This window comes from Grampus griseus, assembly GCF_964374135.1.
Source record: "Grampus griseus genome assembly, chromosome: 1".
Lineage (NCBI taxonomy): Eukaryota > Metazoa > Chordata > Mammalia > Artiodactyla > Delphinidae > Grampus > Grampus griseus.
The window spans coordinates 164,186,170-164,199,566 of NC_139017.1; the positions used below are offsets into that span (position 1 = coordinate 164,186,170).

At 42.7% G+C, this 13,397-nt stretch overlaps 1 protein-coding gene across 1 annotated transcript in view; it reads right to left on the minus strand.

Annotated features, from left to right (window-relative positions):
• Positions 1-13,145, minus strand: part of CLIC4 (chloride intracellular channel 4) — an 86,070-nt gene extending 72,925 nt beyond the window's left edge. The window contains exon 1 of the mRNA XM_082654701.1: positions 12,914-13,145. Within this exon, the coding sequence (XP_082510827.1) occupies positions 12,914-12,985 (72 nt within the window). The 5' untranslated portion in view covers positions 12,986-13,145. The remainder of the gene's footprint in view (positions 1-12,913) is intronic.
• Positions 13,146-13,397: the final 252 nt, after the last annotated feature.

Below are 13,397 nucleotides of genomic sequence, written 5' to 3' on the forward strand. Positions count from 1 at the left end.
TGAGCATCAGGTCTGTACATCCAACTTTCTACTAGACATCTCGGTCATCTCAAACTCATTAAGTCAAAAACTGAACACTGTCTGCTCCTCCTCCATCTCAATAAAAGGTACCTCCATCAACCAGTGATTCTACTAAAATACCCAAGTCATTTTTCACACTTCTCTCTTTCTCAGAACTCCTTTTTCAGTATCTTCCTATGTACTCCACTTCCAAAATTTATCTCAAATCCATTCTCTTCTCTCCATCACCATCCTAATCCAAACCACCACCATCATCTTTCTCCATCACAACAGCCTGCAGGTAGTGTTCCTTGTTTCCACTCTTGCCTCTCTTCATTTTCCACAGAACGGCTGGACTACTCATCCTAAAATGCAAATCAAATCATGACACTCCGTTTGAGAACTTCCTTTTTACTAAGGATAAAACTCACATGACGGGACTTCTCTGGTGACGCAGTGGTTAAGAATCCACCCGCCAATGCAAGGCACATGGGTTCGATCCCTGGTCCAGGAAGATCCCACATGCCGCGGAGCAACTAAGCCCGTGCGCCACAACTACTGAGCCTGTGCTCTAGAGCCTGCGAGCCACAACTACTGAGCCCATGCACCACAACTACTGAAGCCCGCGTGCCTAGAGCCTGTGCTCTGCAACAAGAGAAGCCACTGCAATGAGAAGCCCGCATACCGCAACGTAGAGTAGCCTCCACTCGCTGCAACTAGAGAAAGCCCGTGCGCAGCAATGAAGACCCAACGCAGCCAAAAATAAATAAATAAAATAAATTTATATTAAACTCACATGACACACAAGAACCTCCATGATGTAGCCTGTCTACCTCATTCTACACCTCAGTCTTGTTCTCTCTATTCCAGCCACACTCTCAATTTGTTGAATACTTCCAGCCTTTACATATGCCAATTCCTCCAGTCTGGAATGCTCTTCCTCTCATTCTTCCCCTAATTACTATTCATCCTACAAGTCATTTTCTCAAAGAAGTCCTCATTAAGCTTCCATCTAAATTGAATTTCCTGTCATTCTTTCTCAAGACACCCTGTTCTTGTCCTTAATGTAATTATATACTATATTTGTGTATTTTTTTAACATATGCCTCTCTCACTAGACAACAGGTTCCATGATGTCTTAAAATATTCAAATTTAACACATCGCAAACTAAACTCCTGATCTCTCCACCAGAACTAGCCCTTCCCAAAGGCTTCCCCATCTCAGTTAATGGCAACTCCATCATTCTAGTTGTTCAGAACAAAAATCTCAGAATCATCTTTGACTTCTCCTTCTTTCACGTTCCACATCCAATCCATCAGGAAATCCTGTGATCTCCATCTTAGAAATATATCCAGAATTAGACTACTTCTCACCTCAGTCCAAGCCACCATCATTTCTTACCTGAATTACTAAACAGCCTCCTATTGAGCCTCCCTGATTCTGCCCTCGCCTCCCTATGCTACTTTCTGCAAGGCTACATACTCAACAGAATGTTCTGTTAAATCGAAAAGAGCACACCCCCCTATCATTCTCTATACTCCTTACCCTATTTCATTTTTCTTCATAGCACTTTTCACTAGTAGACATACATTTATTTTTTGCCTCCCCCAACTGAATATGAATGCCATAATGTTCTTTGATGTATCCAAGTCCCTAGAACAGTGCTTCAATATTTGTTAAACGATTGAATGAAAAAAGAACAAATACTATTCTGGCAGGCAGAAATTGAAGGTAGGAGGAGAGGCTGGCAAAGCCGAAGATATTTCAACCGAAAGAAACAAGAGCAAAAATCTTCCATGAAGGCAGAGTAGTACAGGGCATGTTGAGGACCAATCTGCCTAGAACATGAGGTATATTTGCAGCTGCAGTGGGGGAAAAGACTGAAAACACAAGTCAGGATCATGATCTGAAAGACTATGAATGCTAGATCATGGAGTTTGTATCTAATCCAATAAACAACTAGAGAAAGTAGGATCCGTTTAAGATTTATGGCAAGAAGTATCACAGTTTTATTTTAGACAAAATTACAGAATATAACACAACTAATTATTGAGGGAAAGGATAAAAGTTTCTCCAAACTGATAATATATAGTACTTGGTAGATTCAGTAATACTAACTACCCTTCATCTGTTAGAATACAACATAAACATTTCACTCATCTCTAAGTCAATTATGTCATGTAGGTTGCCACATAAATCATTTCTAAAGGTCTTAATTCAACTGGACTTTAAAAAGCATATGAGACAAAAAGTCACTGTATTACATGGGAAAAAGCCATCATCAACCATGGCTCATTTACTCATCCTCTGTCCATTAAGCTGTTCTGTAAGCTCCTTGAAGACAAGGGAACCTGTTCTTATTTCTTTCCCTCTCCAGCACTTAGTGCATGGAAAGTATTCAATATTTGCTTCTATAAAGATCCCTATACTGTACTCGACTGTTCCTAGACAAAGATTGCATCTTATATCCTCCAACTATAAAATGGGCATACCTCACCTACTAGACAGTTATTGAAGGGGAAAATTAATACTAAAAAATAATTTGACTTTTCAAAACAGGTTTCTCCTAAAGAGCACAAAGGAGGGCCTACCTTCAAACCATTTAATCAATTTCTATACTACGAGCAATTCTAGGTGTTGGCAGATTTCACAACATAAAAGCTTCCCTTCTTCAAGCAAAGATCAATCAGGATAAATGTCCTTTTAGTGCCATTAGGAAGGTAAATCCAATCTGAGTTTCTCTGATAAAACCTAAATAAATTAATTTTCTTTAAACCAACTCACATAACTCAATACATGTTACATATTAGATTGGGCTTCACTATGCATTCTTCCAAGAATTCTGCTGTCATGAAGAACATTAAAACATTATACATAAAATGTCATCAATAATTCACGCAAGTTTATGAATAAGATTAGGACACATAACAAAATAGCAATAGCAGTCATTTCAAGAAAAAGGGGATATAAATAATTTTTATTTTATGGTGATTTTCTGTGTTCTAAGTTGTCTACAGTAAACAAGAGTTACTTTTTTTTTTTTTGCAGTACGCGGGCCTCTCACTGCTGTGGCCTCTCCCGTTGCGGAGCACAGGCTCTGGACGCGCAGGCCCAGCGGCCACAGCTCACGGGCCCAGCCGCTCCGCGGCATGTGGGATTTTCCCAGACCGGGGCATGAACCCGTGTCCCCTGCATCGGCAGGCGGACTCTCAACCACTGCACCACCAGGGAAGCCCAAGAGTTGCTTTTATTAACTGGAAAAAAAAACATTTTTTTAAAGCACAATACATACAAATGAATATACTAGGAAGCAGAAGGAAAATGACATTACTTTTCAAATTTAGGGCCAATATTTAAACTAAAACAGACTACGGTTAGATACTATTTATTCTGAGTCACTTTTTTTAGGTACATTTGCAATCAAGGGTCCTGCTGACAATTACAAAATGTAAATCAAATCTATGTTATTGATGGCTAGCAACAGTTTTTACTTGATATAATGAAGAATCAAAAAGCCCTCAACATTTTTAAATCAAAAATGTAGATTCCTGAGTTAACTAAAATATTCTGTAACTTAGAAGATCAAATAATACAAAACTTCATACTCTTCATAAGTTTATGTCTCTGCAAATTTTTCAGTTAAGTCTTGTGCATATGTATATTCAAAGCCAAAATTTCATTTAAGTCTAACCATCTTCTTTTTCTCTTGATTAGTCTATGTAGTCTGGTCTCACCACTCTTCCATTTCCCTACGTAGCACAACGGCCTGATTCGGTTGTCTTTAGCTTTTAATGAACTTTCACTCTAGCAATCTACCACCCCGTGTCCACCTCCATAATAAAGCAACTGGTTGTTAGCTGAGGAAAACATGCATAGAACTCACATATTGTTAAAAAAGTTCTTAATTACTTCAGCTTTCATCTAACTGTTTGTTTTTGTATTCTCCAATGTTTGTTCAGATTCTCCTTTTCCCTTCTCTCACACATACAAATAAATAGCTATGCTGCATGATGGTAAAATTCAATACTTAAATTATTACAGACGATTGACATTTTTACTATTCTAATGAAAACTTAATTCTTTTCACAAAAATGAATTATTTCACCTGTAAAGTTGGAAGTATAATTTTATTACCAAAAAAGTGTAAAAAACCTGTTACACCTCTTGCTTAGAGTTACACTGTATTTCAGCTCTAAGCAAAGCAAAAAAAAAAAAAAAAAAAAATCTACAGAACAAAATCTATGCTCTGAGGGTCAATACATGGCCCTGGTTCTAATATTGTTACTTCTTCAAAATAGATTTTTTTTAATTTATTTGTTTATTTATTTTTGGCTGCATTGGATCTTCGTTGCGGTACACGGGCTTCTCATTGCAGTTGCTTCTCTTGTTGCAGAGCACGGGCTGTAGGCGCACGGGCTTCAGTAGTTGTGGCTCGTGGGCTCTGGAGCATAGGCTCAGGAGTTGTGGCGCACGGGCTTAGTTGCTCCGCGGCATGTGGGATCTTCCCGGACCAGGGCTCGAACCCGTGTCCCCTGCACTGGCAAGCGGATTCTTAACCACTGCGCCACCAGGGAAGCCCTCTTCAAAATATTGATATTAAAATATAAAAGACTCCTAGGCCATCTTTGGCACAACTTTCAAATATAGTCTCATTTATCTACATAAGTTATTTTCATAAATTTAGACTAATACAGTCTCCTGGTTTTATATTTTAAGTAAAGGAAAATAACAGAAACCAAACAAGGTTAACTGATATTCCTTACACCATTTCTTGGTACTGAGCACTGATAGATAAAAGTCAGGTCTCCAAAAAGACAAAAGGATTAAAACTTCCAAGAGAATTCACAAACTTATGCCCTGAATTAAGTTTAGATTTCTGTTAAATCATACTTGAACAGTTTGTAATCACGACCTTAATGCTATTTTCCTTCAGAAACTCCCTTTCCATTTTCTACAGGAACCTATACAATGGGCAAACCTATCCTAACTTACTCCACTACTTGATCAAAATCTTAATTCATGCCTTAATCACACTTCCCATCCTGACTAACAAATTTCCCTTTTATAGACTCACTAATTCCCTATTCAGGAGACATTAGAACACTGAGGCTCCATAGTGCCAATGAAACAGGAAGTGGGAAAGTCTTGCTCACCATCCTTTTACCAGCTTCCAGGCATCTCTGTAAGCATCCTTCCAAACCAACTCAGATTTTTAGTGACAGCCAGGTCCTCCGCATTGCCTCTTTCCTATTATTATTCATACCATTAGGCTTTTTTTTTTAATTGATGTATAGTTGATTTACAATGCCGTGTTAGTTTCAGGTGTACAGCACAGTAATTCAGTTTTATACACACACACATTCTTTTTCAGATTCTCTTCCTTTATAGGTTATTATGAAATATTGAGTATAGTTCCCTGTACTATACAGCAGGTCCTTGTTGGTTATCTCCTCTATAAATAGTAGTGTGTATATGTTAATCCCAACCTCCTAATTTATCCCTCCCACCCACCCGCCCCTTACCGTTAGACTTTTCATGTGTTCAGCCACCTTGTCTCAGAATCCTCCCATCTCTTACCCATTTTGGACCCCTTTCTCTCAGAATTTTACATTTAACCAAAATTATCACCTTGGCCTTTGCTCAGAGAGGCACTGTTAGGTCTTCAAGAACAGCTCAGACAAAACATAATAAGAATAGAGTTCCCATTAACTTCACATTTTTACATTCATTTCTATCTCCTGAATTTTCCCCTATGGAAACCTCAAATGAATGTCAAACCAATTCATCCAATGTAACACTGTCTTGAAGTTGAGTTAGTTTTTGTTCAATTATTAAAACAAAGTTCTCAGCATCATTGCCTTTAGAAAATTTATTTCATCTGTCTGTGTTTTAAAAAAAAGCCTGCGCTCAAAACAAAATATAAAGAACTCCTGGGCTTCCCTGGTGGCGCAGTGGTTAAGAATCCGCCTGCAAGTGCAGGGCACACGGGTTCGAGCCCTGGTCCGGGAAGATCCCACATGCCACGGAGCAACTATGCCCGTGCACCACAGCTACCGAGCCTTCGCTCTAGAGCCCACAAGCCACAACTACTGAGCCCATGCACCACAACTACTGAAGTCCACGCCCCTAAAGCCTGTGCTCCGCAACAAGAGACACCACGGCAATGAGAAGCCCACGCACCTCAACAAGAGTAGCCCCCGCTCGCTGCAACTAGAGAAAGCCCGTGTGCAGCAATGAAGACCCAACGCAGCCAAAAATAAATAAATAAAATTAATTTTTAAAAAAAGAACTCCCATTTTATACTGTAAAAAAACAGCTGAGAGTTTGTCCATCTGTACAATCCATTTGCACCTTCCCAAATGCTGCTGGGAAGTTGTTGAATAGACAGCAATCCAAAAAGTAGGGAAGTGTTGGGAGGACAAACAAGACTAAAAGTTAGGTTTTTTTTTTTTCTTAATTTTATTTAATTTTATTTTTTTTGGTACGTGGGCCTCTCACTGTTGTGGCCTCTCCCGTTGCAGAGCACGGGCTCCGGACGCGCAGGCTCAGCAGCCATGGCCCACGGGCCCAGCCGCTCCGCGGCATGTGGGATCCTCCCGGACCGGGGCACGAACCCGTGTCCCCTGCATCGGCAGGCGGACTCTCAACCACTGCGCCACCAGGGAAGCCCTAAAAGTTAGGTTTTAAAAGTCTCATTCTCAACTTTTAAATAACTTCTCTCCCTGGCACTATGGGTTTGAATCATTGCTGGGTCCTTCTTCTTCAAAAGTATCATCCGTCTACTGTTTCCTGCATAACGAGTTTACAAATGATGTCAAAACTAATATTCCCATTCTTGGCTATTCCCAATTCACTTATTCCAGCCACTTTTTCAAGGTCAAGTTAAAGCTTACTTCCATCTTTCCCCATATGTCCTGGCCCAACTTAATGTGAACCACACTTGGCTCATTAAGCACGTACCATCCTGTATTGTTTTCTTTCCAATAAAATTTATAAACCTAAAGGTGGAAAATGTTTAATAATTTCTTATATCTCCCATAATTTCTTATATCTCCACTAGTACCTAACTCAGTATTAGGCACTTCCTTCATGACAACAAATGCTTTAAATCACAGATAATAAAATGGAAGTGACTTTAACGATCATGTAGCCCAAACCTTTCTTCTATACCTTGCCTGTATGAATTATGTTCGACACTCAGAATGCCACCATTTAGAACAATGGTTCCTAACCCCCCCAAAAATAATGGTTCCTAACCCCCCCAAAAAAAGACTAATATAGAATTTTAAATGTAATTTCAAGGATTTACAGAATCCCCTGAATTCTATTAATGAAGCCCACATTTAAGAATAATATTCTATTGGAGGGGGCTTCCCTGGTGGCGCAGTGGTTGAGAATCTGCCCGCCGATGCAGAAGACACAGGTTTGAGCCCTGGTCTGGGAAGATCCCACATGCCGCGGAGCTACTAGGCCCGTGAGCCACAACTACTGAGCCTGCGCGTCTGGAGCCTGTGCTCCTCAACAAGAGAGGCCGCGATAGTGAGAGGCGCACGCACCGCGATGAAGAGAGGCCCCCCTTGCCGCAACTAGAGAAAGTCCTCACACAGAAACAAAGACCCAACACAGCCAAAAATAATAAATTAATTTTTTTTAAAAAGCCTAATTAAAGAAAAGATATCTATACAGATAGATATAGATAGATAGATAGATAGATATAGATAGATAGATACTATTGGAGGGGGGACTTCCCTAGTGGTCCAGTGGTTAAGAATCCGCCTTCCAATGCAGGGGATGTGGGTTTGATCTCTGGTCAGGGAACTAGGATCCCACATGCCGTGGGGCAACTAAGCCCGCACGCAACAACTACTGAGCCCTCGGGCCACAACTACAAAGCCCGCATGCCGCAACTGCAGAGCCCATGCGCTCTGGAGCCCGTGCACCACAACTAGAGAGAAGCCCGCACGCCACAAGGAAGAGCCCACGTGCTGCAATGAAAGATTCCCTGTGCTGCAATTAAGACCCAACACAGCCAAATAAATAAACATATATATATATATATATATATATATTTTTTTTTTTTTTTAAAAGAATAGGGCTTCCCTGGTGGCGCAGTGGTTGAGAGTCCACCTGCCGATACAGGGCACACGGGTTCGTGCCCCGGTCTGGGAAGATCCTACATGCCGCGGAGCGGCTGGGCCCGTGAGCCATGGCCGCTGAGCCCGCGCATCCGGAGCCTGTGCTCCGCAACGGGAGAGGCCACAACAGTGAGAGGCCCGCGTACAGCAAAAAAAAAAAAAAAAAAGCATAATATACTTTTGGGAATTCCCTGGAAGCCCAGTTAGGACTCTGCATTTTCACTGCCAAGGGCCTGGGTTCAATCCCTGGTTGGAGAACTAAGATCCTGCAAAGCCACACTGTATGGCCAAAAAAAAGCAAAAGAAAAAAAAGAATATACTATCTATCATCAACAACAAAAATAGGTGTCTACTGTGTGCCAAGCACTATTCCTAATACTTTACATAGCGTGATATATGGTTAGATCATATTTCCCAGCACTCCTTGCAGTTAGACGAAAACATGTGATTAAATTTCTCCCCATTGGAGTATGAAAGGAAGTGACAGGTAGAAGTTCTGGGCTGCGGGTCTTGAGATGAGCCTCCTCCATACTCTTCACCTCCCACTGCTGCAACCAGGACTTCTCAGCAACCAGCTCTGTCAACTGTGAGGATGACAATGCTATGGGGGTTGGTGGAAAAAGAAGCTGGAAAGACTTTGGTCCCTAATGACTCTACGAAGAAAAGCCACTAACATCTAGAACACCCTCCCTGGGCTGCTAAGTGAGAAAGGAAATAAGCTTCCATTTTGTCTGAACCACTGTTTGAGGCAGATTACAGTATTTCTTACAGAAGCTTAGACTACCCTAATTAATAGACGTAGATCACCAGTTAATCCCCTCGGCAACCCTATAAAATTGTGTTATTATTATTATCCTGATATTAGAGGTCAAGAAACTGAGGTACTGAGAACTGAAGAAACTTCCCTGACACACTACTAGAAGCCAGATTCAAGCCAAGCAGTCTGGCTCCAGGGTCCACACACATTAAAAATCCTGCCAAATATCTGAAAAGAAGCATTCTTATGTGTTAAGCCACTCTGCACCAGATTAACTTTTTACACCACCCCAATTCTAACAGTTTAGGGATGACTGCCAACAGTGAGTGTCCCAATGCAAAATGGCATGCCAACAACTTTAAATTCCAACCAATAAAACTAAACTCTGCAAAGGGACTCCTCCTAAACCAAAATCAGAAATACCATCACATCATACCAAAGATTCTAGTGGGGGCTGGGGGGAAGGCAGCAGCGTCAATAGGAGTTAGGCATATGCAAGGAAAGGAAAAATCCAAAAATTCAGTCTCTTCTCAACTTCTCTCATTTTGTTGTTCAACACAATATTTACTTTTACCCAATACAGAAATCTTGGCTTCCAAATTCTGAACGTAACCAAGAAGAAATATTGGTGGAAAATGTATGGCAGATACATGAAAAGCTCAGAAGTACCCAAAAAATGGAGGGGAAAAAAGATAGATAAAACTACACAGAGTTTCGGAGGCTGGAGGCTAGGCAAAGTTGAACAAATGAAGGACCAAGGTTTGAGAGTCAGATTACCAGGTTCTAATAAGTAAGTAGCTCTCAATTCCGAAGCATGCCAGATGCATATATTGACACCAAAATGCTCAGAAAGAAGGAAACAATCTCATTTCAACTATTTGGTACCCAGTTTGGTACCGACTCAGAACAATATACAGACCTTACCCTCAAGGAACTTACCGCCTATCTAGCAGGGGAGATGAGCATACAAATAAGTATATACAAAATGACACACAACTAGCATTTATTTACTTACTGTATACTAGACACTATTCTAAGCTTATTATCACCACATATATTAACTAATTTAATCCCATGAGGTTGGTCTATTAATATCCCACCTATGCAGATGAGGCAGAGAGGTTTATGTGTCCTGGGACACACAATTAGTAAGTGGACAAATTGGATTAGAAACCCGACAGCAGATAAGAGACCTTATGACCTTGCTAAAGGGTTTGAACTTCACCCTATTAATCAGTGGTCCCCAAGTGGGGCTGGTGTATCAAAATATATACATCTACTAGGCCCCGCAGGGTAGGGAAAGAGGGCATTCTAACTCTTGAGGATGACTGCCTTTGTAAGCCTCTTTTACTATTGGGAGGGTACCCTATCCTATAGGTGTTGCGGTAAACAAACAAAAATGGAGCACTGCTGTTATACAAGTGATGAGGATTCACTGGGCTCATGGACAGACATCTCCAAAGACAATACACACAAGTAAAGAAATGTAGCTGTGAGTCCAGTCACACTAGTTGGGAAGGTCCTAGCCTATTTCTGTTCAATGTAATGCTACCTAAACAGGTGGCACTTTTAAACTCATTTCTTTTAAGTGTAGATAATAGGTTTCTGATACAAACTCAGATATCTCTTGGCAGAATAATTAACACTGCTTAACACACCACACTGGACAACCACAGCCTCTGCCCTTTCACTGCTTTCAAAATAATTGTATTTACAAGGGGATTTTCCCCCACTTGCATTTCCCACACATAGATTTTAGAAACTATAAGAACACTCTTTACTACAATTTACCTGGCCCCTTTTTCCCCTTTGAAACAGCTATCCTGGTTTACATCAGTATAAAGTTTTGCCTATGCCGAACCACAGGACAGCAGAAAACATTTCATTTCTTACTCCACAAAGGAGGAAAACAAGTCTCAGAGAGGGAAAACAACTTGCCCAGGTTAAACCAGCCAGTGAGTGCAAAACTGTGACTTGAACCTGGTTCTCTGCCAACAAGCCCAGTGACAGAGGCTTACAACTAGTGATAAGCAGGATGCTTTTAGGTGGCTCACGAACATTTTTTCTTTTAATAGTTATGCACGCACACACACACAAAAAAATAGTTACGTACATAAGAAATATAGTCACCACACCTAATCCACATTTTCACAGGTATTGCTTAGGGCAATGTGTTTATGTTTTTTAAAAAACGGGCTGAATTTAGTAAATAATAATACCAATTCAACACATATATGGAAAACTAAGAAGGGGTATGCAAGTGACTAAAGTTTGGGAAACACCTCTCTCCTTCTAACAAAAGTTAAATTAATAGTAAGTAGGGCATTAAGCATTGATCTACTCATCTCTAATTCATATACTTTATTTCTTTTTCTTGTCTTATTATATTGGCTAGACCTCCAGTACAATGCTGAAAAGAAGCCATTACTGATAGTACCCTTATCTGACACTAAACTTAATGATAGTTCTAAAGTAACATGTTTAAGTAACATGTTTTTTAGGTGTTTAGTAGATACACTGTTTTTGAATTTATGGAAATTCATTCCTATTCCTGGCTCAGTTAAAATTTTTTAACATTTATCTCTGACCCACTCTTCTCCCTTCTCCATGCTGTCTCCCACTCCTCTTCCTTTTTCTTATTTCAGGTTTCTTCCTACATTCCCTGCATCTCAAAGTACTATATCTGCCACTCGAAGCAACTGAGACTCTTTGAAGATATTCTGGGGGTTCTATACCTGTCTGTTGTTTCAGTTCCCTGAATCAAATGTTTCTATAACTGATAACTGAAAGAAAATCCTAAAACAAACACTGTTTCCATCACTTGCAGATCATTTCTTCGTTCCATGTCTTAAACACACCCTTCAGTGTCTCCCGTTCTTTAAAATAAAAACTCAGGAAAAAAAGAATAAAATTGTTCTGGATTTCTGTTAAACTCTCCAATTCAGAGCCTGGTTCTGAAAGAGCCTGCTTAAGTAAGTGACTAAGAAAGAAAATCTCGAGGATTTTAAAGAAGTTTTGAGGGAGGCAGTTGAATGCAGATGTTCATAACTTCTATCTTTCATCTTTGCTAAAACGAAAAATATTAAAGAAAAAAGGAAAGGGCTAGAGGTAGTACTTGTCTACAAATATGGTAGTTTCAGGATATATAAACTGAAAAGACCAGAAGGGAAAAATCAACCCTTTAAAGCCAAAGCAAGTGAGGAGTTCTTTCCCTCATCAGTTTTTCTTTCAAAACAAAAGGGCACACACAATCTTTCCCGAGGCAGCAACACCGAGGGGAGCAGCCAAAATGTTGCATCATACAAAACACTCGCGCTTGAGAAACAAGAAAATCAGATGGTGGTAAAATAACTAAGACAGAAAAACCCAAGTTGGGAATCTCGGCCTTTTCCTGAGGCCCAGGAATGTCTGCTCGTTTTAAAAAATTGTTTCAGATGGAATCGAAAATTAAAGTTACAGTTTCCTACCAGCCGAGAGCGAAACGCTCAGAAAGCGTTCAAAGAAGTTCAGCTCATCAGCTCACGACGGGCTCGAGGCTTCGCCTCCCGGGCTGGGGGTGAACTTGGGAGAGCCGAGGGCTGGGGTGGGGTGAGGTGAGGTCGGGCGTCCGGGCGGTGGCGGGGGAGAGGGGGTGACAGGACACAGCCGTGCACGGGTCCCACGGGTTGGCGGCTTCCGGGGCACCCGGCGGGAGGGGGGCAGCTCGTCCCACCCGCACGCGGGACGACGGTGCGGCGTCCGCCGAGGCCAGCGCGGCGGGAGGCGGTGCCCCCCCCCGTCCAGCAGTGCTGTCTTTCTGGGGTCCCGGTCCCAACCCGGCTCCCTCGACGGGCCTCGGCGGCTGGAAGGCGCGGGCGGCCGAAGACAATGGCCCGGGGGCGCGGGAGCGGCGCTCCCCCTCGGCCCGGGCGCGGGGCGCCGCGCGGGGGCGCTGCGGCTAAGGAGCGCCCAGGGACGCCGCCCCCCGCGGCCGGGCGAGCGCCGGGGGCTCGGAAGGGTGGGACGGAGGCGAGCGCTCACCTTGACGAAGAGCTCGATGATGGGTTCTTTGTCCTCCTCCTTCAACCCGTTCAGCGGCATCGACAACGCCATGGCCGGTTCGGCTGGACTCCGCGGTCGGCGGCGGCTGCTTCTGCTCCGGGGCTGCTCTAGCTACGGACTCCTGTCGCGCAGCGCCTCCCTGGACACTCCCGGCGTCTAACTCGCCTCAGCCTCGGCGCCTCAGGATCTATTCCTCAGCACCGCCCCACGCCCAGCGCGCGACTCTTAAGTGAGCCGCAGCCCCAGCCTTTTCAAGTCGCTGGGCGGAGTAGCGGGGGCGGGGCCCCGTTGGGGGCGGGGCCAAAGCTCGGCGTCTCGGGACTCCGTGAGGAAAGAGGACAGCCCGGGATCGGGGGCGTGGTCTCGGGTGAGGGAGGTGGACGGACCGCTCTGGCTCCTCGAGGCAGCTATAGCGGCTTGACCTAGGCTCGGGGGAGTGGCCTTGGTGGGGACCGAACGAAGC